This window comes from Petaurus breviceps, unplaced genomic scaffold (assembly GCF_028583685.1).
Source record: "Petaurus breviceps papuanus isolate PSGF00001 unplaced genomic scaffold, PetGlider_PUasm1.0 189, whole genome shotgun sequence".
In the NCBI taxonomy this organism is placed as follows: domain Eukaryota; kingdom Metazoa; phylum Chordata; class Mammalia; order Diprotodontia; family Petauridae; genus Petaurus; species Petaurus breviceps.
The window spans coordinates 31,129,053-31,152,066 of record NW_027185809.1 but is presented as its reverse complement, the minus strand read 5'-3'; the positions used below and the strand labels follow the sequence as shown (position 1 = coordinate 31,152,066).

The following is a 23,014-nucleotide window of genomic DNA, read 5'->3' as shown; positions in this document are numbered from 1 at the left end:
CTTGGGAAGCCTGGCTCGATTCCTGCTGCAGTGAACGTTGAGTCATCTGACCTTACTGGCAGCCACTCCAGCTTTGTGGCCCTGAAGAGAGCTTGTTTACTGGGGAGAATAGTGGTTCTGTTGTCTCAAGGTTGCTTAACTGTCTGAGAGTCTGCACTTTTCTCTCCCTCTGGGCTTCTAGGGCCTGGTCTGTAATGACCCGAGGAGGGTTTGGGAAAGGGAAGGGGGAAAACCTTGGCAATCTACCTGTCTCTGGAATGTGCTTTACTCAATAGCTTTTTGTTTGGAGCTTGGTTCGAACAGAGATGTCTAATGTTGTCATGGTGCTCTTATAACATGCAAGCACATGTGAGCGTGCGCGCGCATAGCACTGTCTTACTCTTGCCATGTCCAGGTTCCCCTTTCATCCTCCCCCCACTCCCCATTTTCTCTCTTTTCTATGGGCCTGGCCTTCTCTGGTCCCTCCCTTAGCTTTCCTTCACATTTCCTTTTCCTTTAGCCTTGTCTTAGAATTAACTCTCCTTCCCTCTAGAAGCTGGTCCTTTCTCCTCCTCCCCACAGATCCTCACCTGTGATCCGACCTTGACCCTCCTGACATCTTCTCTTCCCTTCTTCCCTACCTTCTTTCTACCTACTTGGGGGCCAGATGTTCTGATTCTATGTTCCTTGTTGAGTTGCTTCTCTTCCCTTAAGGAAACAGAATGGTGTATTGAAAAGAGAATTGCATTGTAGATTTAGAACTAGAAGGGACAAACCCCTCATTTTACAGATGAGGAAACAATGGCACAGAGAAATTAAGTGATTTGTCCAGAGTTACCCAGCTAGTAAATATCTAAGGTGGGATGCGAACCTGTCTTCCTAACTCCAAGTCCAGTGGTCAACTATAACATGCTGCCAGAGTTAAGATTATAACCATATACAGATATAACCTGCTTATACATGTTAAGATTGGAAGTCCCACATCAACCTGCCTGCCCTTTGAAGATTCTCACTAGGGTAGGAGGGAGAAGGTGTTCCCTCGTGCACAGCAGGAGAGAGTCTCATTGCTAGCTCATTCTGTCAGTGCATGGAATGTCTTTGCCCTCTCTCACTCGGGCCCTGAAGAGCCCAGGCTTTAAGTCTCTAGCTGGGCCTCCTCCCCTTGATAATGCTTTGGGGTCTGCTTCCCCCACAGCTCCAATTCTTCACACTGTTCCTGGTGATGATTCCTTCACTAGAGTGCCATACATCATGCCCTTTTTCCTGCTCCTCAGTCTGACTGGTTTGGGTAGCAAGCTGAGCGACATAGAGAAGGATCATTGTATCTGGTCCTCAGGACACTTGCAGGGATGAGATTTAGTTCCAGACCATACTCATCAGCCAACCTGCCCCTCCCACTCAACTTTACCATGTGAGACAAAGCTGGTGGTAACTTCCTTTGAGTCAGTGTATCCTGCCTGACCTCCCCACCCCTGACTCTATGCCAAGCATCTCTGAGTGTTAGGATTTTGCTGGGGAATCCTAGTAAACTTCTGTGCTGCTGCAGCTTAGATGTTATTGGACAAACTGACTTGACCTCTGGAGGCCAGCTTAGTAGGTAGGGTCACCATGCAAAATAGCCTGTGATCACATTGTCTATAAGCCAGTTTCTATTCTACTGACTTAAAATTTTTTTTTCAACTTAGCAAACACCAAATAAGATGGGCATTTCCAGAAATCAAAATAGAACTAGAAAGAGGATTGGACATAAAACTTCAGTGTTCTGCTATTTCAGGCCTATAAAGGGAGTTTATGTCAGGTTGGGGGTTGGGGAAAGTATTGGGGAAAACCATGAGTGTATTTGCTATAAAACAGGCCCTGCAGACAGCAGATCATAGTAAAATGAATTCTACACTGTTTGTCAGGAGATCTAGGCTATAGTTCTACCCTTTTTTAGGGCAGCTAGATGTCACAGTGAATATAATGCCAGTCCTGGAGTCAGGAAGAGGGGTCTTCATGAGTTCAAATCCAGCCTTGAACACTTCCTAGATATGTGACCCTGGACAAATCACTCAACTCTGTTTTTTTGCCTCAGTTTCCTTATCTGTGAAATGAACTAGAGAAGGAAATGGCAAACCACTCCAGTATATTTGCCAAGAAAACCTCAAAAGGGGTCATGAAATATATGATTGATGATTGATATATGATTGATGAGATATGATTGAAAATGACTACTAAATAAACACTTCTTTCACTTTCTGTTTGACTAGACTTTGGTCCTCTCATCTGTTAAAATGGAAATAATAAGGCCTCATTTACCAGTCTCACTGGATTTTTGTGAGAATCTCACAAGAAAGTACTATGAAAAACAAAAATATATACAAATAAATATAAATTATTATGTTCAGGAGTGGGGAAATTTGGACCTTGAGGAGTGACTGCATTGAGAATTATGGAAGAGGTCAGCATTGATGTTTAGGGGCTGAGGAATGGAATAAAGAGGACACAGGTTACCCAAGGGTGCTTCAAAGAAGTTTCTCCAGATAGAGGAAGCTTTTCTAGGGAGGCGAACATTAGGAAAGATTTTTGTGGGCTCTGGGTCAAGGGAAATTTACATGATAGAGCCAGCCCTAGTGATGGAAGTCTGGAGCTTAGAAGAGAGGGTCAGAGCATCCTAGATTTAGAACTGGAAAGGACATTAGAAGCATCAAGTCCAACTGTCTCATTTTACAGATGAGAAAAACAGGTTGAGAGAGGTTAGATAACCTGCCTCAGGTCAAAAGTATCTGAGTTAGGATTTGGACAGTGGTCCTGGGTTGTCATGACTATAAAGGGAATGAATGATAAGGCCACTGGAATGGGGAGGGGGGTAGGGACTAGGCATTTCTTTGTTTCACCTTCCTGGGTCCCCTGGATATGGAGTCCTATTGGAGGCGTCATAGCCAGGGGGAGAGACAGGTCTCTGCTTCTCTTGGCTCCTTCCCTAAGCCCTCTGTAAACTCTGCTTTGGTTTTATACAGAAAGTGACAGATGTGCTGCCCTGGCTGACGATATCTGTGGCCCAGGAACTTGTGTGAACCTTCTAGGAAGATACAGCTGTGTCTGCAACCCTGGTTACCAACTACATCCTAGTCAGACCTACTGTATAGGTATTCCAATAGTCCCCAAGAAATGGAGGATGAGTCTGGGGAAGGAGAGGGAATGAGAAGGGAGGGGGATGGTGTCAAACCCCCAGCATCCCAGAGGCAATGTTGCAGGCATGGGATATTTGGGGGTAGGGGGAAATAGCCCTGTGATAAGTGATGGGACATTTTCTAGCCAGAAAAACTAGTCTCTGAGTAGTGACTAAATATAGTGTTAAGGTGATAAGAGGGCTCTGAGGCTAGCCCATGGTACTCATGTCAGCAATAAGGAAATTAGGAAGAAGAGAGGGTTTGGGGGAAAAGATAACAAATTTGGTTTTAGACATAGTGAGTTTGAGATGTCTATGGTACATTCAGCTCCAGATATTCAATAGGTATCTGAAACAAGTCAGTCAATAAACATTTATTAAAGGCTTACCATCTGCCAGGCACAGAACTAGGTAAGCATTGGGGGCACAAAGAAAGGCAAAAGACAGTCCCTGCTCTCTAGGAGCTGACATTCAAATAGGGGAGACAACATGCAAAAAACTATGAACAAACAAGGTATGTGGAAGAGAAATTGAAAATAATCAAAAGAGAAGGTATTGAAATTAAGAAAGGCTTTCTATATATAATAGGTGGTATTTTAGCTGGAACTTGAAGGAAGCCAAGATGTAGAGATGAGGAAGGGAAGAATTCCAAGGACAGGAAATGCCAGTGAAAATGCCCGGAGCCAGGCATAGGCAATGGGAGGTGGGAAGTCAGAATAAAGTCAGGAGTAGATAACATATGTGTCTGTCCTCCCATCCTGTCTGCTCAGATGAGAATGAGTGTCTCAGCGACCCCTGCAAAGGAAAAGGACGATGCATCAACAGGGTGGGCTCTTACTCCTGCTTTTGTTACCCTGGCTATGTGCTGATCACTTCTGGGGCCACTCAGGAGTGCCAAGGTAAGGGAAGGTCTTCTACTCCTCCTGGGTCCCATCTTTGCCTCATCCCTCCCAGGTCAGAGCCCTTGATTTGTGTGGAGGTAGAGAAGAATAAGTCCATTGTTGGGATCTGAAGTTGTTGTTTTCAGTCATTTCAGTGGTGCCGAACTCTTCATGACCCTGTTTTGGGTTTTCTTGGCAAAGATACTGGAGTGGTTTGCTGTTTCCTTCTCCAGCTCATTTTACAGATGAGGAAACTGGGGCACACAGAGTTAAGTAACTTGCCGAGGGTCACACAGCTGATCCTGGATTCAAATCCTATCTGGGCTACTTATTCCATGTGTGACCTTGGGCAAATCATTTGGCTTCAGTTTCCTCATCTCTAATCAATGTATTACTGAATGAGGGAACTAATGAATGAACACATGAATGACAGTCCTGTAACCAATAACTATAGTTTGAAGTGCTCAATGAAGTATTTAAAAACTCTCTTGCCAAATAATGCCACCAATTTTCTTTGGGATACCTCTGGTAACTCAGAAGAAGCTCAAGGTCAGAGATTCAAGATTAAAACAACAAACAAACAATTCTAGTGGTCAAGGTTTCCCCAGACTTTAATTTTGGGCTACAAGAATCTAATCTATTTTTTCCATGACAAGAACAAGCTAGGATCCTCTTACTTGATTATTGGTTATGAGGATGGGGAGGTAGAGAAGGTTAGAGGTGGAAGAGGGAGGATAATAACCTCACCACAGAACACTCAGGGACAAACCGACCAAAATAAGGTGACAAAGAAGGGGTGTCATGCTGACTTTTTGCTCAGTTGTTACCGTGACCATATTTTCCAAACCATGCACTTGATGACAAAGGCTATACCTTTTTGCAAAGCCTCATTACAAGTATATTTTCTAAATGAGATAATGTTTGCAGAGCACTTTGTAAAACCTAAAGTGCTATATATAAATGTCAATTGTCATTATTCCTGAAATTGGTATTTGTGCTAGCTATGGGCCTGAATGCTCTGTAGGTTGAGGTGGGGGCCACTGAGGGTGGCTCTTGTGGCTGTGATTGGCCTTCCCAGGGTTGGCAAGGAAAATGGATTCCACTGCTCAGTTAATCCTAGAGTGTGTGACTTTGGCTGTCAATAGTCATGGCCCCAGGGCAGGAGTTCACAGTTATTACTTTTCCCGGTGGGGGCTTGGCTCCTTCCCCAGATGGAGAGCCTTCTCCAACAATCACAAAGCTAGTGTCCAGGGAAACATGAGTGCCCTCAAGGACAAACAATGAAATTCCCGTTAATCTCTCCCTGCTCCAGTGACCTCAGTGTTCAATCCCCATACATAGCAATGACACCCTCCCCGTAATTTTTCTGCTCTTTTGGCTATTTCTTGACTCATTAGTAAGACTAGTGGGCATGAATGCACAAGCCTGAGACAGGATAGGGCTAAATTGACTAGGTCCAGTTCTGGCCAATCCTCCCTGAGGCTCCTGGCTTCTGCCCAGCTATGATGTGAGGCAGTGGTTGGAAAGGCTTTAATAGTAAGTGGAACAGGAGGCCACCTAGATGGTGTCATTTGTTGGATGGGGGAGGCTCTGAAGACTTTTCTGCCTCGAAGAATACCCTTTTGAAACATGGCTACCTCTTGTAAGGATACCAAACCATAACACTGTCAATAAAAAGCTTGATGATTGCCAATGTTCTCGTTCACTTTCCAACTGTGATCATTAAGAACTAGGCTATGTGGTACAGTGGACTGATTCTGAAGACAGAGGGCCTGAGTCCAAATTCCATCTCTGACAGTTTTTTCTGCCTTTATACAAGTCATTTAACTTTCTCTGGGTTCAGACTCCTCATTCTTCAAGTGAAGAGATTGGACCAGGTGGTTCCCGAGGTCAGTTAACGAAGATTTAAGTGCATACTATCTGCCAGTCATGATGCTAAGTGCTGGGGATACAAAGAAAGCAAAAAGTCCAGTCCTTAGGATAGCCGGGTGGCAAAGCAGATAGAGCACGATCCAGAAGGCAGAAGGACCTGAGTTCAAATCCAGCCTCAGATGCTTAGTAGCTGTGTGACCCTCGGCAAGTCACTTAAACCTGATTGCCCTTTCCTTCTCCCCTTCCCCCCCAAAAAGAACAAAAAACAAAGTCCAGTGAAGTTTTTGCCTTCAAGGAGCTCATGTGTTACTGGGAGTACCAGACTACAAACAACTGTGTACATGTGGCTTATGGACAGTGTAAATGGGCGTTAAGAGAGTAGGTGTGGGAGAAGGCCTATAGAAGATGAGAGATAACTTGAGTCTTGAATCAGGAAGCCATGAGTTGAAGGGGAGAAGGGAGAGCATTCTAGGCATTGAGAGGACAGCCTGTGAAAATGCCTAGATTATAGAGGATGTGGAAATAATTGTAGAACAAAGGGAAATAAGATGCAAGGGGCCTGATTGTGAGGGGTTTTACAAGTCAAACAAAGTTTTATGCTTTATGCTGGAGGTAATAGGGAATATCTGGATAAGAGATTCTTAACTTTTTTGTGTGTCAAGGACCCTCTTGGGGAAGGGCAGGCAATAAACATATGTTTTGTTTTTTTGAGGGGAGAAGGCAAGGCAATGGGGGTTAAGTGACTTGCCCAAGGTCACACAGGTAGTAAATGTCAAGTGTCTAAGGTCATATTTGAACTCAGGTCCTCTAGACTCCAGGGCCAGTGCTCTAAAAAAAAAACATTTCTGAAGTGCTAAAGACACTGTGCTAAGTGCTATTGTTGTTTTTTACAAATATTATCTCATTTGATCCTCCCAATAACCTTGTGAGGTAGGTGCTATTGTTACTTCCATTTTATGGTTGGAGAAACTGAGGCAAAGAGAGATTGCACATCTAGGAAGCATTTGAGACCATCTTTGGCAGTCTGGTAAAGCCTATGAATCTCAGAATAATGTTTTAAAATACATAAAATAAAATACATAGGATTGTACAGTAAATGAATAAAACTGTTATAAAAATGTATTTTTTTAACATACATATTCATGAGCCCTAGGCTAAGAACTTCCATCCTAGATATAATGATCCTGATTCCCTATGGGAGAAGGGTGATAGAGGCTCTGATTTTCCCCTAGGGTTCACTCTTTGGATTATATTCTTTCTCCTACCACACTCCACTTATCCCATTACAAACTTGAGACAGATAATTATGCATCCCCTTACCCTTTGCTGCCAACAGGTCATACAAGCCAGAGCCCTTCTCAGTCTCAATGCCCAATGTCATTGGAAACTCTTGTGTATCTTCTGTCTACCAGAAGAAGTTTGGGGAGTCCCCGATGTCCTGTGCCCTAAGCCTATGTTTACCTACATCAATTCCATGCTTTTGAGCTCCCTGCTCCCAAATGGTAAATTGCTATCCCACAGCCTTCTAATTATCTCCAGATTCCAGGGCTGCGGGGAAAGTGTCCCAGGCCTGTGTGGGGTGAGGGAGAGTCACGAATTACTGATGATGGGGGAGCTGGGAATGAATTTGTTCTGACCTGATAGGATGTAATAGTTGGGCCTTGTTTCAATTACATCCAGACTCAGCCTCATCGACTATAGCCAACTTGACTTATGCCTGCCTCTTATAGTCACACATTCCCCTGTAGGGACTTCTCCCCCTGCCAGGAGTGGGTTGGGGCTGAAAGGGTGATCCAGATGGGGATACATTAATCAGAGGAATACAGACAGCAATAGACCTGCCCAGGCTGAGGAGTGATTCTCCTGGGCTCTATGCTGATGAGGGAGTGCTGACAGATTTCCCCAAACACATGGGATTGAGCCTGTTCAGTGTCTTGGCATCTAGTTAAATCAATAAGCATTCATTAAATACTTACTATGTGCCAGTCCCCCGTGCTAAGATGCAAGCTAGTGCCTCACACCCAGGGGTGTGCTAAAGCCAATTCTCCTTTTTTGTTAAATTTTCAACACGAGCATTTTCACCTCAGAAATTGGCAGACACTACAAATCAGGGCTTGATTTATTGTTTTGTTGATTGCCTAGACGTAAAAGTGATGGAGTAAATGGTAATGATGCTGATTAAACTTAAAAGTGGGCCATGGGGAAATATATATTAAAAATACACTTTAAAATTAAATATATATACACACACACACACACACACACACACACACACACACACATATTTTTCCTAGAGAGCCTGGTTGTTAAAAATTTACCAACATTGGGGCAGCTAGGTGGCGCAGTACATAGAGCACCAGCCCTGGAGTCAGGAGGACCTGAGTTCAAATGTAGCCTCAGACACTTAACACAAAAACTAGCTGTGTGACCTTGGCCAAGTCACTTAACCCCAGTTGCCCTCCAAAAAGCAAAAAAATAAAATAAAAATAAATTTACCTACATGCCATTGAGAGTCACACCTCAATGTGTGTAAAGTTGTATGTAAACTGAATAGCATCATATATTAGCTAGAGCAGATGGATATGTGAAGAAATATTTTTTTTGGAGGGGGGAAGGCAAGGCATTTGGGGTTAAATGACTTGCCCAAAGTCACACAGCTAGTAAGTGTGTCAAGTGTCTGAGGTCAAATTTTTACTCAGGTCCTCCTGACTCTATTGAAGAAATATTAGGGTGGAGCCTTCTTTTGTATATAAATGAGCAATCATTCCTTAAGTGGTCTGATGGATAGAGTGTTGGACTTGGGCAAAGGAAGAACTGAGTTTGATTTCTGTATCACACATCTACTGGTATAGTAATGTGCTAGTTATAGTTGTATGGTTTTTTCTTTAATTTTTTTTCTTAGAAAAGGGGCCTTGTTTTAAGTTAGTCTATTTATCTGTTGGGTCATCTTAATAGCTTGAGATGGCACTAGGATTTTTGGGATACCCTATATTTGTAAAGTACTTTGCAAAGCCTAAATGCACTTATATATAAATTCTAGCTATTACTACTATTTATCTAAAAAAGCCAGATTTATACGAAGTTACTTTGTTTAAAGTGAGATATACCCATATAAAGCACCTCATTAATCCCATAAATTCAGCTATAGCCCACAAATGTCTAAACAGGGCGTCCCCAGGGGCAGCTAGGTTGCGAAGTGAATAGAGCACTGGCCCTGGAGTCAGGAGGACTTGAGTTCAAATCTGACCTCAGACACTTGACACACTAGCTGTATGACCTTGAGCAAATCACTTAACCCCAATTGCCCTACCCTCTCCCCTCCAAAAAGCAAAAACAAACAAACAAAAAACAGGGAGTCCCCTGCTACACAAAAGAAAAGTGATCCTTGTCTCCAACTTCAGCGTTACAATGGACCTTTCTCATTCCCACATGTGAATCTACACTTGGCTGCACCATCCCTATATGCATAACTGGGTGTTTTCAGTCCCCAGTTAACTTTGTTGAAGATATCTGCACTTGTGAGTTGACATTCATTTCCTATGACACTCAGTCCTATGATGGGTTGAGTCCCTGACCCAGTAGGAGAGGATGACAGTTCTGTAGAGAGAACCCAGGATCATATCATATCTATCATAGGATATTTCTATCATAGATAGAAAACCAGAAGGGGCCTTTGAATATGGTGTGTCAGACTGGGATATTTAAAGTAATCTTAAGGTCATACTTACTAACTGTGTGACCCTCAGCAAGTCACTTCACCCTGTTTGCCTCAGTTTCCTCATCTGTAAAATGAGCTGGAGGAAGAAATTACAAAACACTCCAGTACCTTTGCCAAAACCCCAAAAGGGCACAGTAAGAGTCCCACAGGACTGGAAAAACTCAACAACTACCAGGTGAAATCTTTTGTGTGTAAATCAATAATCACTACTTGAGATAGGGAGACAGGGTTAACTTCCTGATTTTGTCACTTACTGCCTATGTAGGTCCTCAATTTTGAATAAATAACTTAGCCTCACTAGGCTTCAGTTTCCTCATCTATAAAATTCCTACTTAGATAATATCAAAAATAACTAGCATTCCTAGATCATTTTAAGTTTTCTAACTTGCTTTTACATATATTAATCTCATTTGAACCTCACATCAACTCTGTACAGTTGGTATTATTGTTCTCCATTTCATAGATAAGAGACTGAAGCTGAGGTTATGGGACTTGCCCAGAGTTTACCACTTAGATCTTCCTTACTCTTAAGTTCAGCACTCTCTACACTATACTACTCAGCTCCAATCCTCAATTAACAGTGTAACTTGATATTAAAAAAAAAAAATATATATATATATATATATACATATGTGTATATGTATATATTAAATTTATTTTAATTAAATTTTCACTTAATGTTAAATTAGATATTAGTATTAACATATGCCTAGATTAGTATTTGTGGATGTGTATGTACTAATAATATACTCTTATGGTTTTAAACCCAAGTCTGCCTGAAATTTTTATCTAATTTAACATTAATATCCCAGCATTTCTAGCTTGGAGAGAGAGATATCCAAATTGGGATAGTCCCTCCTGCCCTCTGCCCCAAAATAATTTGAGGTAGCATTTATAGGAATCCTAAAGGAGAAAGAGAATACAATAGGCAAAATACAGTTTTGGTTACATTACAGAATTGTTAAATAACCAAGATACCATCCCATATTTTCCTGGATCCCTCCCCCAGGGGATCTGTGGGGCTCCTTCCAGAGCTGCATAGCCAGGATCTTTTCTGAAGAAGATGGAAAGAAGGTGATTCACTTCAAATGGGTGGGTCCTAGCACCAATCACTTCAAGGGAAGAAGAAAGAGGAGACTGCTTTAAGATGAGTCAGTAGCCCAATCATTACTTGCCAGCTGGGTAAATTAATTAATAAACTAATCACTAATTGATGCAGCTAGGTGATTCAGTGAATAGCACATTGGATCAGTAGTTAGGAAGACCTGAATTCAAATCCTACCTCAGACACTGTTTGTCTCAGTTTCCTCATATGTAAAATGAGCTAGAGAAGGAAATGGCAAACCACTCCAGTATCTTTGGCAAGAAATCCCCTGTTGGAGTCCTGAAGCACTGGATACCTGCCTCAGTTTCCTCAACTGTAAAATGGGGATAGCATTTATCTCCTAGGATTATTGTAAAGATGAAAAAATGTAATATTTGTAAAGACTTTTGCAAACTTTAAAGCACCGTATAAATGCTAGCTGTTGCTATTATTTCTAGGGTGAGGAAAGCAATGACGTAAACAAGAGAATAGTTATTCATTGTTAAAAGGTTAATAACATGGGGTGTCTAGGTGGTGCAGTGAATAGAGCACCAGCCATGGAATCAGGAGGACCTGAGTTCAAATCTGGCCTCACTTAACACTAGCTATGTGACCTTGGGCAAGTCACTTAACCCCAATTGCCCTGCCTTCCCCCTCCAAAAAGCAAAAAAAAAAAAAAAAAGGTTGGTAACAGTCTCTATCCCTTTAAAATATTTTCAGCTTTGTTAGAAAAGAGGTTTAAGTACTTGCGCACGCTGGATAGGGGAACACAAAGGAGAATACCGGGCTGCCCAGGCAGCATGAGGGCATTGCTGTCTCTAGAGGTGAAGGGGTTGCCAAAAAAGGGTCGAACAAGGGATATTGTAGAAAGAAAGAACTGATGCAAAGAGATGAGAGAGAAATGTTAGCTCCTTCCCAATCTTGCCCAGGGTCAGCCCTAGAAGACAGGGAAAGATACTGTGTGCTGAGGGTGGATAAAAATTGCAACTCCTTGGGCTCATTATAGTTTCCCTATCCCTAAAATGATAGATTTAGAGCAAATGATCTCAGGTGCCTTCCAGTTCTACCATGTTATGGTTTTATCCTATAAGGTAGAACTAATCTACCTCCTAATAGAGAGGTGACACACAGGAGGTACAGATAGAGACTTTTTTTTTCGGATGTGGTCAATCTGAGAATATATTTTGTTTGACCACGCTTCTTCGTTACAAGGGTTTGATTGTTCTCTTTTTTCCCCCAGTAGGAAGGTGGAAAGGAGAGGACATAAGTTTTTGTTCTTTAAAAAAAATTAACTAAAACTCCCTAAAATATAGAGCTAAAAATATGTGAATGTGGAATTTAAGCTGTCTAAAACAGGAACAATACCTAAAACAGTGTCTTCCTGACAGCAGGGAATCTAGTACCAAAAACTGGTAGGATAATCTTTGGACCATTACTTGGGGTCAACTACTTGTTAAAACCATGCTCTTTCCAAGTCAGGTCCATTATCTGTTGATGGGCAGAAAAGAAAGGAAATGTTAAAAGGAAGAGAAAGTAAACTGAGGGCAATTAATAATGCAGGATGTCTGTGCTACTCTAATAGCAAAACAACTTGAACATTTTTTTTCAGACTGAAGCAAAATAGTAATTATTGAATTCCTTCCAAAACAATAAGAAAGCTTCCAAATGAGTCTCTTTGCTTTCAACTTCTCTCTCTCCAATCTGTCTTATATATGACTGCTAAATAAATATTCCTAAAACACAGATCAGACCTTGTCATTTCTTTGTTCAAAAATCTTCAATGGCTATTATTGCCCCAAATATAAAGCAAAAAAAAAAAGTCTCAGCCTGGCATATAGAGTCCTCCACAATCTGGCTCCCACTTACCTTTCCAGATTTTATTCCATATCATGTCTTTTTACACAGGGGTGTGCTGGAACAAGGTACATGCTCAAACTGACTTGAAAGAGTTGATTGTTAAATTTTCAGTGCAGGCATATTCACTGCATTGGCAAAGGCTTGATTTATTATTTTGTTGGTTGTCTAGGCTTAAGAAACTGATGGAGAAAATATTAATAATGCAGACTAAAATTTTAAAACAAGTTGTGCCTTTTTAGAGAGCCTGTTATTAAATATTTACTAACAAACTTCTATATATAGGGACTTCTCCCCTTGCCAGTAGTGGGTTGGGGCTGAAAGGGGTGATCCAGACAGGGATACATTAATCAAAGGAATACAGATAGCAATAGATCTGCCCAGACTGAGGACTGATTCTCCTGGCTCTATACCATTGAGGGATGGCCCTGAACCGTGTGTGTGTGTGTGTGTGTGTGTGTGTGTGTGTGTATGTGTTTCAAACTCAAAGATATCACCTGAGACTTGAATGCTGACAGATCTCTCCAGTCTATCAAGCTTCATGTTCTATCTCCTACTTCCATGATTTTAAATATATAGGTTGTACTCCATGCCTGGAATGCATTCCCCCATCACCTCTGCCTCTTAGACTTTCTAGGCTCAGCTCAGAAGCTACCACCTACTTCGAGGTGTTCTCCAATCCACCCAGTTTTTTACTGCTGCTCAAATTTCCTTGTATTTACTTCTCTGTGTACATTTTGTATCCTCTTTCCCAGTAAAACTTGAGGGCAGGGATTCTTTAATTTTTGTTTTTGTATCTTTAGATGCCTTACTAATGTTGTTCAATCATTTTTCAGTCATGTCCAACTCTTCCTGAACTTATTTGGGGTTTTCTTGGCAAAGATACTGGAGTTGTTTGCCATTTCCTTTTCCAGTTCATTTTACAGATGAGGAAACCGAGGCAAGCAGGGTTAAGTGACTTGTCTAGGGTCATAGCTAGTAAGTGTCTGAGGCTGGATTTGAACTCAAGTCTTCCTGACATCAGTCCATTGACTACAAAATCTATTGCTCTTCCCACTGTGCTCTAAACTACCAACCTTTTACCCCCATTATAACCAACCATCCAGGGCGGCTAGGTGGCGCGGTGAATAGAGCACTGGCCCTGGAGTCAGGAGGACCTAAGTTCAAATCTGGCCTCAAATACTTCACACACACACACACACACACACACACACACACGCTTTGTGACCTTGGACAAGTCACTTAACCCCAATTGCCCTACCTTCCCCAGTCCAAACAGCAAAAAACAAAAAAAACCACCCTGTATCCCATTCCCTGGGTAATGAGTCTTTCCAGTTAATAACTGGGGGCAATGTGTTTGTTGGCTGATATATTAACCTTCTCAAGTCACATAGTAGTGATTTACTTTCTTATCAGTCTCTGGATTTTCAAAACCTTTCTTTTTATTATCTCATCTGATCTTCACAACAACTCTTTGTACAAGATAGGGTAGAGGTTGGATTATTGCCATTTTTCAGATGAGAAGATTGAGTCTCAAAGAGTCCAACTGACTTGTCTAAACTCCTATAACTGATGAGTGGCAGAGCCAGCTGGGTCTATCCACTTTTTTTCCATGTACAGCGCTGAAGAGATGACAGGAAAGGTGGTCTCCTGGGTAGTCTCTATGGGAGGTTATTTTTGGGGTGGAAGGACTGCACAGTATTTTCTCCTAAGACCATCCCTGAAATCAAATAAAAAAATTTTAGAGCTGGAAAGATCTTAAGCATTATCTCGTCCCATCCTGGTGTTGGATAGATGAAGAAACTTGAGGCCTCCAGGAGGGAAAATGATTTGCCCAAGGTCACATGGCTAAAGAGTTAAAACTGGGATTAGAACTCAGGTCTTTCCACCATATCTAACTGCATCTCCTCATGGATGAAGGATAGCTGGTATCCCAAGAGAGCAAAGGGAAGGGGACCTTTGTTTTCCAGACACTTGGGTAAAGATCTTCATCAGGTTGATTGGAGTCAATCTTCAAACTCATACTCTCCCCAAGATCTCTACCCCATTTCTTCCCCCAACCAAGAATTGCTGGTGTGTTCACAGATCTAGACGAGTGTGAGCGACCTGGGGTGTGCATCGGGGGACAGTGCACTAACACTGATGGCTCTTACCACTGTGAGTGTGGCCAGGGATACATCATGGTCCGAAAGGGACACTGTGAAGGTAAGAGAACCAGGAGTCCGCCATGTCCTGGCCCTCTCCCCACCTATACCTACAACTCCAGCATTGCCCTGGGTCCCTCTGATCTTGAACTGGAAGTCGCTATCCAGAGACACTGCTTTCTGCAGTCGTTCCATTATTGTCAGTTTATTCTGAGAAAATCTGGTGCCCTCTGATGAGGAAACTGAGACTAGGAATTTGCCCAGGGTCGCGCAGGCAGGAAGCATCAGAAGGGGGATTTGAAACCAGACCCTCTGACTTCACTGATCTTTCTACCTTGGCTCCCTAAGCCTTAGCAGAACTGAATAGCTCTCACGCTGTCATCTTCACATTTTGCTCATGCCCTAGTTTCAGGAGCATCTTAGGTGTTTTATTTATTTTATTTTATTTTATTTTTGCGTTTTGGAGGGGGAAAGGCTGGGCAATTGGGGTTAAGTGACTTGCCCAAGGTCACATGGCTAGTAAGTGTTGAGTATCTGAGGCCAGATTTGAACTCAGGTCCTCCTAACTCCAGGGCCAGTGCTCTATTCACTGTGCAGTTTTATTTATTTTAGAGAAAGAGTTCTTAATGTTTTTGGTGTCACAAAAACAAAATTTCCCCATTGTCAGTCTGGTGATGCCTGCGAACCCCTTCTCAAAATCATGTGTCTAAGTGCATAAAATAAAATACCATTGGATTACCAAGGGAACAAATTATATTAAAATACAATTACCAAAATACATTTAAAAAATACTTCACAGATGCTGGGTTAAGAATCCTTATTTTAGGGGTGGCTAGGTGGCGCAGTGAATAGAGCACCGGCCCTGGAGTTGGGATGACCTGGGTTTGGATCTGGCCTCAGACACTTAACACCAAAACTAGCCATATGACCTTGGGCAAGTCACTTAACCCCAATTGCCCTCCAAAAAGAAAAAAAAAAGAATCCCTATTTTAGGGGTGGGTAGGTGGCACATTGAATAGAGCACCGTCCCTGGAGTCAGGAGGACCTGAGTTCAAATCCAGCCTCATACACTTAACATGTACTAGCCATGTGAGCTTGGGCAAGTCATTTAACCCCAATTGCTCTGCCCTCCCCCCTCCAAAAAGCAAAAAAAAAAAAAAAAAAAACCCTTTTTTAAATCTTCCACAGACATTTCCAAAGCCCTGAGTTTCCATCCCAGCCTCTTTCTTCCCTCCTTGTGAAAAAAAAACGTAACTTCTGATCCTATGGCCACAACCATCACATTGTATGCCTCTCTCCAGCTTGACCTTTACATGTGTATTTTGTTATGCTTCCTTGAAAGTGCCTCTCTAACCTACTATGAAATAGTTTGTCACCTTCTGACAGAGAAGCAATGGACACAAAGTGCAGAAAGATATAGCCCTCATGGATTTGTTTTGTTTGACTATGATTTTGTTATCATTCTTTTTCCCCCCTTCCTTTCTTTGTTCTTAATGAGGGAGTGGGGAAAAACAGAAGGCAGTTAGCAATAATGATGGGGGGAAAAAAGAGGGTCATTGAAAAATAATTTTTAAAATACACAGAACAGAAGAATGTTCAGAAGGGAACACAGAAAAGCAGGATAGATTTGAAAGTAATGTGTTAAATTCATTCATATATTTTTTTAAAAGGTAAATGGTATGGCATAGAAATTAATGTTTTCACATTATCTTATGTTTAAAAATAATTACAAAGCTCCCTTTTATGTCAATTACAGTTTTTAAAATACCTTTATATTAGAGAACTCTGTCCATAATGTTATTTCATAATATAATATAATATAATAACTCTGTCCCTTATGTTATTTCAGACTGTGTGTCTGCTCAAGGCATATGTAATTTCTTCTTATAGGTAACGTAGCACAGTCACTTTATATGTGTAAAGATAGCCCTGGAATTGATCCCTAAAGGATTAGTTAATAAAAGTTACACAAATGTGCTTAAAATGGGGGGGGGGGGAGAGGGGAAAGTGGGAAAGTACCTTATTCCTCTTATCACAGCAGTGAAGAATGTGACTATCTAGGTGTCCCTGAGACCTCTGACTTCACTCTTTGGTGTAGACTAGAGCCTTATTTAGGCTATCTATTTTCACCTAACTGGATTCACAATGACCACTACTGTTCAAACAACCAAACTTCCAACAGATTGAAGCAAACCTGCCATACCAAGAAGATATTCCTTAACCTCTATCTTGCCAGCCTTCTAGCAGGGGTTGAATGTTGCCCTTGTCAAATTTTCCTGACTAACTTGAGATATTAGGTACTTGTGGGAGCTCCGTCTTAAAATTGGGACCCAGGACAGACCTGTGTGGCAGGGACTGATGGGCCAAGATGAAAATAGGCAGTCCTGGACAAATGTCTTGGATGTACATCCTGGGCTTGAGGTGAGACCCAAATTACTCAGCCAACAAACATTTATCAAGCACTTAATATATGTCAGGTATTGTGCTAAGTCTTTGCCATACAAAGAAGGCAGCAACATTGTCTCTGCCCTCACGAGGCTTATATTCTAATGGGAAAGAGAACATGTAAATTACTCAATATGCAGTAGATAGCAGGTTCTCTCCTAAACTCATGCTAGCTTCCAGTGGCTCTTCCTGGCTAAACTATCATCCTAGGCCAAGGTTGTGGGTGTATCAGGTAGGCAGTCACTGTTTTAGGCTATAGATCCAGGAGATCACTGAGGGAGGGAGTGGGTGCCATTGTTATTTTACAGATATTAATGAATGCCGCCATCCCAGCACCTGTCCTGAAGGGAGCTGTGTCAACTCCCCTGGCTCCTACATGTGTCTGGCCTGTGCCGAAGGCTATAGAAGCCAGAGTGGACAATGTGTTGGTAAGGAACCTCTAGCTGGCCTCTGGGGACTTCAAGGTTACCCAGCTGAGTGAAAGCAAAAGAGAAAGACATGGCGGGGGGCTGCAGATATGGGCTTTAAATACATAGGATGAGGGTCCAGAGAGGGGCAAACGTTTCTCTAACCTCCATCCCTATCAGTCACTTAAGAAAATGCCTCAAGGGAATGCCTCACCACACAATGCTTTGCTCTTCCATCTTCTGAAGTGGTTTAACCTTGAGGTAGACATGGGTCCTGAATCTAGCTTCAGACAAGGAATAGGACATCAGTGTGGCTCAGACCTACATAAGGGTTTGACTAAGGATCCAATCTGGCGTTGTGTTCCACTTGGTTCCCTCATCCCTCATCTCAGCACCACAGATAGGACAACTCTAGATCATCTCCTTCCTTTTTCCTTCCCACTCCCAACACCTGGAGGACTTGGTCCCATTCATTCATTCACTGGAAATGCTACCTTTTACCAGGTGGGACTGAAGTGAAGGGGCAGTTGCTTTCCCCCAGTAGAGGGGTAGGGCAGGTAAAGGTATAAGGGAAATTAACCTTTCAGGGGAACCTAGTTTCTCTGGAAATTAGGACTTGGACCTTCCAGTTGAAGCATGAAGAATTTCCTGATTCCTTAGTGATCTTGTATTTTAACTACTCGGGGTATGTATGTATGAACTTTATATTTATGCTCTCTATATTTTTTATACATACTTTTTGGCTTCTCAATTATAAGGTAATCCTCTTATGAGTAAAGATTGTTTAGTGCCTGGTATGTAGTAGGTGATTAATAAATATTCCCCTAAATTCTGACTCCTTTTCCCCAGATGAGGATGAGTGCCTGGCCCCAGGAATCTGTTTGCATGGAAAGTGCATCAATCTGGAAGGCTCTTTCAGATGTTCCTGTGAACTAGGCTTCCAAGACACAGAAGATGGGAAGGGTTGTAATGGTAATGGACCTGCTAACTATTCTACTTCTTCCTTCCCATGATCAAGAACCAGAGTAGGGGAAGAAAATTTAGTCTAGGACTTCTCCTTTGGAGAGAGAAAAATAATTCTGAGCACCTTCTTCTGGGTATAGATGCTCCACTCTACCCATAATCCTATGAGCAGGTCTCAATCCATACCCTAAACCTTCATGTACCCCTTACATATTTCCCTTACTAAATCTCCAGGTAAGGCTTAGTGACAGAAATTTGTCCTATCTAACTGACCATCCCCAACAGCCTGTCTCTTTCTCTGTTTGCTCTGAGAAGAGCCCTCTGACCTATTTTAGACCTGGGTGAATGTGTCACCTAGGACTTGTGCCCCACTGGTCTCTGCCTCAATACTGAAGGCTCATTTTCTTGCTAATCCTGTGTTAGTGGGTACCAAGTATGTAAGGACGGCACAGTATGTGAAAGTATTTCCTGTGGGAGGTGGGGAAATATCATAACATACTGGAACTGGAAGGTTTCCAGAAGCCAGGTCATTCATCGTCCTGTCTATAGTCAATACTATACCGAAGGTCTTTTTTGAAAGTCTTGCAGAAAGGTTGGAGGTGGGGAATACCAAAAGTGGCTGTGAATGGCCCTCCCTAGAAAAATGTGGGTGAAGGAATCAGAGGCAATGGGAAGGAAAGGGCAGAAGGCATCTGAGAGCCATCTGAATCCCCAGGTCTTTGAGACAGAAATAGAGAGATGTCCTTGGGAGGAAGATGCTGAGGCCAATGTGAAAGGGAGGAGCCTTAGAAGATCCAAGAAAGGATGGATGGATGGATGGATGGATGGATGGATGGATGGATGGATGGATGGATGGATGGATGGATGGATGGATGGATGGATGAAAGGAAAGGGAAAGGAGGAAAAGAAGAGGCACAAGGTCTGCCTTGTTGGGGAAATTAGTCTTAGATTTTGGTGTGTAAAATTGCCCGGATTCAGATATTGCCCATTTCTGAAGGACCTGCAGTGAGTCCCCTACTGTCCATTCATCTGACTGAATGGGACCCTCTGACTTGTGTACCTGTCTGTCTGTCACAGATATAGATGAATGTGTTTCTCCTGGTGTCTGCCTCTCTGGAATTTGCTCCAACACCATTGGTTCCTACTCTTGCAATACCTGTGACAGGGGATACCAGCCAGATGCCCTTGGGCATACATGTGAAGGTGAAAGCTGACTATTTACCTCTGAAATCCTTTATCCCCTCAAGGATTGGGCTGAGCTATACCAGCCAAAACAGCTACACCAGCTCCAGAGGGCCTATGGCCAGGCTTAGTGTTACTCATCAATGAAGGCTGTAAAGAAAAGGCAGTTCACCTACCCCTCCTAGAGTACCCTCCCACCCCCAATCTCAATCCACACACTCCTCTAAAAGTCCCACCCTCACTGTGTCCCTCAGTTTTCTCACCTATCTACATATTCAGAAGACTTCTATACCCTTCCAGATGTACACATTATTTCTTCAACCCAGATGAGAGTAATGTTCCAACATTACCAGCCCTCCACCCTCACCTGCTTCCTCTGTATTAGTTCTTCCTTTCACTCCCCATTTTTATAATATAATTACTCCCTTTTACCTTTTCTTACCCATTTTGTTTTTTTAGAATGACCCCATCATACACAACTCACCCCCAACCCATCTCTAGGGTTGGGGAAGGGGAGGAGAAAAAAAAAAGAAATTTACCTGATAAATTTGTTGTATATTTGGAAGGAATAGCAAGTTGTATGTGGTAGATTTGCAGCTTTGTGTGTGTGCAATCATTTTTTTAATTGTACTGTATTATGGAAATGCTTATTTTGTTCCCTTAATTGAAAATAAATTTAAAAAACAAGAGAGGGCAGTTGAGGATTAGCTCTAAACAATCTTTCCTTGTGCCCTTTGCAGATGTGAATGAATGTGAAGACCATGAAACCAACTGTGTAGGAGGAGAATGTAGGAATACCCCGGGCTCCTACCAGTGCCATTGTCCACTGGGCTTCCAACTCATCGATGGCACGATGTGTGATGGTAAGTCCCAGTTGTCTCTCCTGTGATTTTGGTTCTACTACCTCTGTCTCCCAACCCAGTACTACCTTTCCTGCTTGAGAGGGAAGAATTTATGTTTGGATTGCTTCAACACCTTCTCCCTCCTAGATTTACAACAGGGTCATTTAATGAAGGAACAGATAAGTTGTTTACCAAAATTGTGGATGATAACCAAGCTGGGAGGGATAGCTAACTTATTAGAATAGAAAGTCTGGATCCAAAAGCACCCTGACAGGCTAGAACAAGGAGCAGAAACTAATTAAATGGAACTTAATAAGGATAAATATCACATCCTGTATTTGAATTCATAAAATCACTTGCACATATACAAGGTGGGAAGGCATGGCTAGAAAGCAGTTTTCATGAAAAATAATTTGGGGGGTTTGGCGGACTAAATATGAAAATGAATCAATAGTATAAAATGGCAACTCCCCCACACTTCTCCCCTCTCCCCCACCCAAAACTGTAATATTAAGCTATATTATAGAAATACAATATCTGGGACTAGAGGGCTTGCTATATTCTGCCCTACATGTCAGAGACCATGAGGCATTTTAGGGATAATGTTGATAAATTGGAGTATGTTCACAGAAGGATGGGCAGGATGATGAAGGGATTGGGGACCAGGATATAGGAGGATCCATGGAGGCAATGAAGATGCTTAGCCTTGAGAAGAGAAAGCTTAAAAGGAACATGCTAATGCCTTTGAAGAGGGCCAGCTAGATAGTAAAGTGGATAGAGATCTGGACCTGAAGGCAGGAAGACCTGACTTCAAATCTGGTCTCAGACATTTCCTAGCTGTGTGACCCTGGGTAAGTCACTTAATCTTGTTTGCCTCAGTTTCCTCATCTGTAAAATGAGCAGTATCTTTGCCAAGAAAACCCAAAATGGGGACATAAAGAGTTGGACACAACTGAAAGGACTGAACAACAGTGTGGGGGAGAGAGTGAATAGTGCCCCTTTCACATTCAATTAGGTCCAATTCAACAAACATTTATTAAGCACCTACTATGTACAGGGTGCTATGCTAGGAGCTGGGCATACAACAACAAAACAGTTTTTGCCCTCAAGGAGGTTCCATTTCCCTGGCTATAATTATAGAGGCAGCCAGAGCATTGGATTTGGAGTCAAAAAGACAAAACATTGAATCCTACGTTAGATGCTTATTTATTAGCTATGTAACTCTGGGCACGTCTCTTAATTTCTCTGTGACTGTTTCCTCATTTGTGAAATGGGGATAATGGCAATACCTACCTCATAGAGTTGTTGTGCAGATCAAATGAGCTTCCAAATGTGAAATACTCTGCAAATCTTTTTTTTTTTGGGGGGGGGGAGGCAATTGGGGCTAAGTGACTTACCCAAGGTCACACAGCTAGTAAGTGACTGAGGCCAAATCTGCACTCAGGTCCTATAAGTGCTAGTGAGTATTAGCTAGTTATTGCCATGGCAGGGGAGTAGGGGTGGGATTGGGGAGGAATACCAAAAGGCAGATTGTACTGACACTGGAGGGATCTGGAAAGACTTCTTACAAGAAGGTGGCACCAGAGCTGTGATAGGGAGGAAGCTGGGAGGCAGAGAGGAGAAGGGAGTGTGTTCTGGACCTAGGGGGAACACTTGGCCATTTGTAGAGAAGCTCAGAACCAGGAGATGGACTGTTCAGCATGGAGAACAGTCAGCGGGTCAGTTTGACTGGAACATCAAGGGAGCTAAGAGAGAAATATGACATCACATGAGGCTGGCGGCAACTTGTTTAAAACAGCGCCAAAAGACAGTCAGTGAAAAGCATTATTAAGCACCTACTATGTTCCAGACACTGGGCTAAGTGCTAAGGAGATAAAGGAAGGCAAAAAGATCGTGCCTTCCAGTGGAAGGAAAAATTCCTCCTGATGAAAACCAAATGAATGAAATTTGGGTATGAAACTCCTCACATATTTCCCCTATATATAGGGGGGGAAGGCATCAAGGACCCAGTAAAAGATGAGGTAATTGGGGCGGCTGGGTGGAGCAGTGAACCCTGGAGTCAGGAGGACCTGAGTTCAAATATGGCCTCAGATACTTAACACTTAGTAGCTGTGTGACCTTGGGTAAGTCACTTAAGCCCAATTGCCTTGCCTTCCCCCTCAAAAAAAAAAAAAAAGATGAGGTAATTGATTTCTCCAGTAGCCAGAAAATCTGAATTGATTTTCAATCAGTGAAATAACAAAATTTTGGAGATACCTTTGGAGAAGCAGATCCCATTCTTTGTAAACATGTTCACAGTCTTTAATTCCCTTTATAATAACTTATCTGTCCATCAGGATTCTCAATCTTGCTCTGTTAAATCTGAAGCAAAAAATAAATTAATATCTCTTTCAAAAGCAAGAAAGATAATAAAATTTGATTGACAAGAAATAGAATAAAGGTCTCACTAAATTGACTGTATTCTGAGTTAATGACTTTATGATCCTAACAAT

At 42.2% G+C, this 23,014-nt stretch overlaps 1 protein-coding gene across 1 annotated transcript in view; it reads left to right on the top strand.

The window, feature by feature from the left end:
- LTBP2 (latent transforming growth factor beta binding protein 2) overlaps window positions 1–23,014 on the top strand; it is a 204,309-nt gene that overhangs the window by 169,571 nt on the left and 11,724 nt on the right. The window contains exons 16-22 of the mRNA XM_069092220.1: window positions 2,979–3,107; window positions 3,901–4,029; window positions 14,625–14,744; window positions 17,437–17,556; window positions 18,385–18,507; window positions 19,576–19,701; window positions 20,421–20,543. Of these exons, the coding sequence (XP_068948321.1) occupies window positions 2,979–3,107; window positions 3,901–4,029; window positions 14,625–14,744; window positions 17,437–17,556; window positions 18,385–18,507; window positions 19,576–19,701; window positions 20,421–20,543 (870 nt within the window). The remainder of the gene's footprint in view (window positions 1–2,978; window positions 3,108–3,900; window positions 4,030–14,624; window positions 14,745–17,436; window positions 17,557–18,384; window positions 18,508–19,575; window positions 19,702–20,420; window positions 20,544–23,014) is intronic.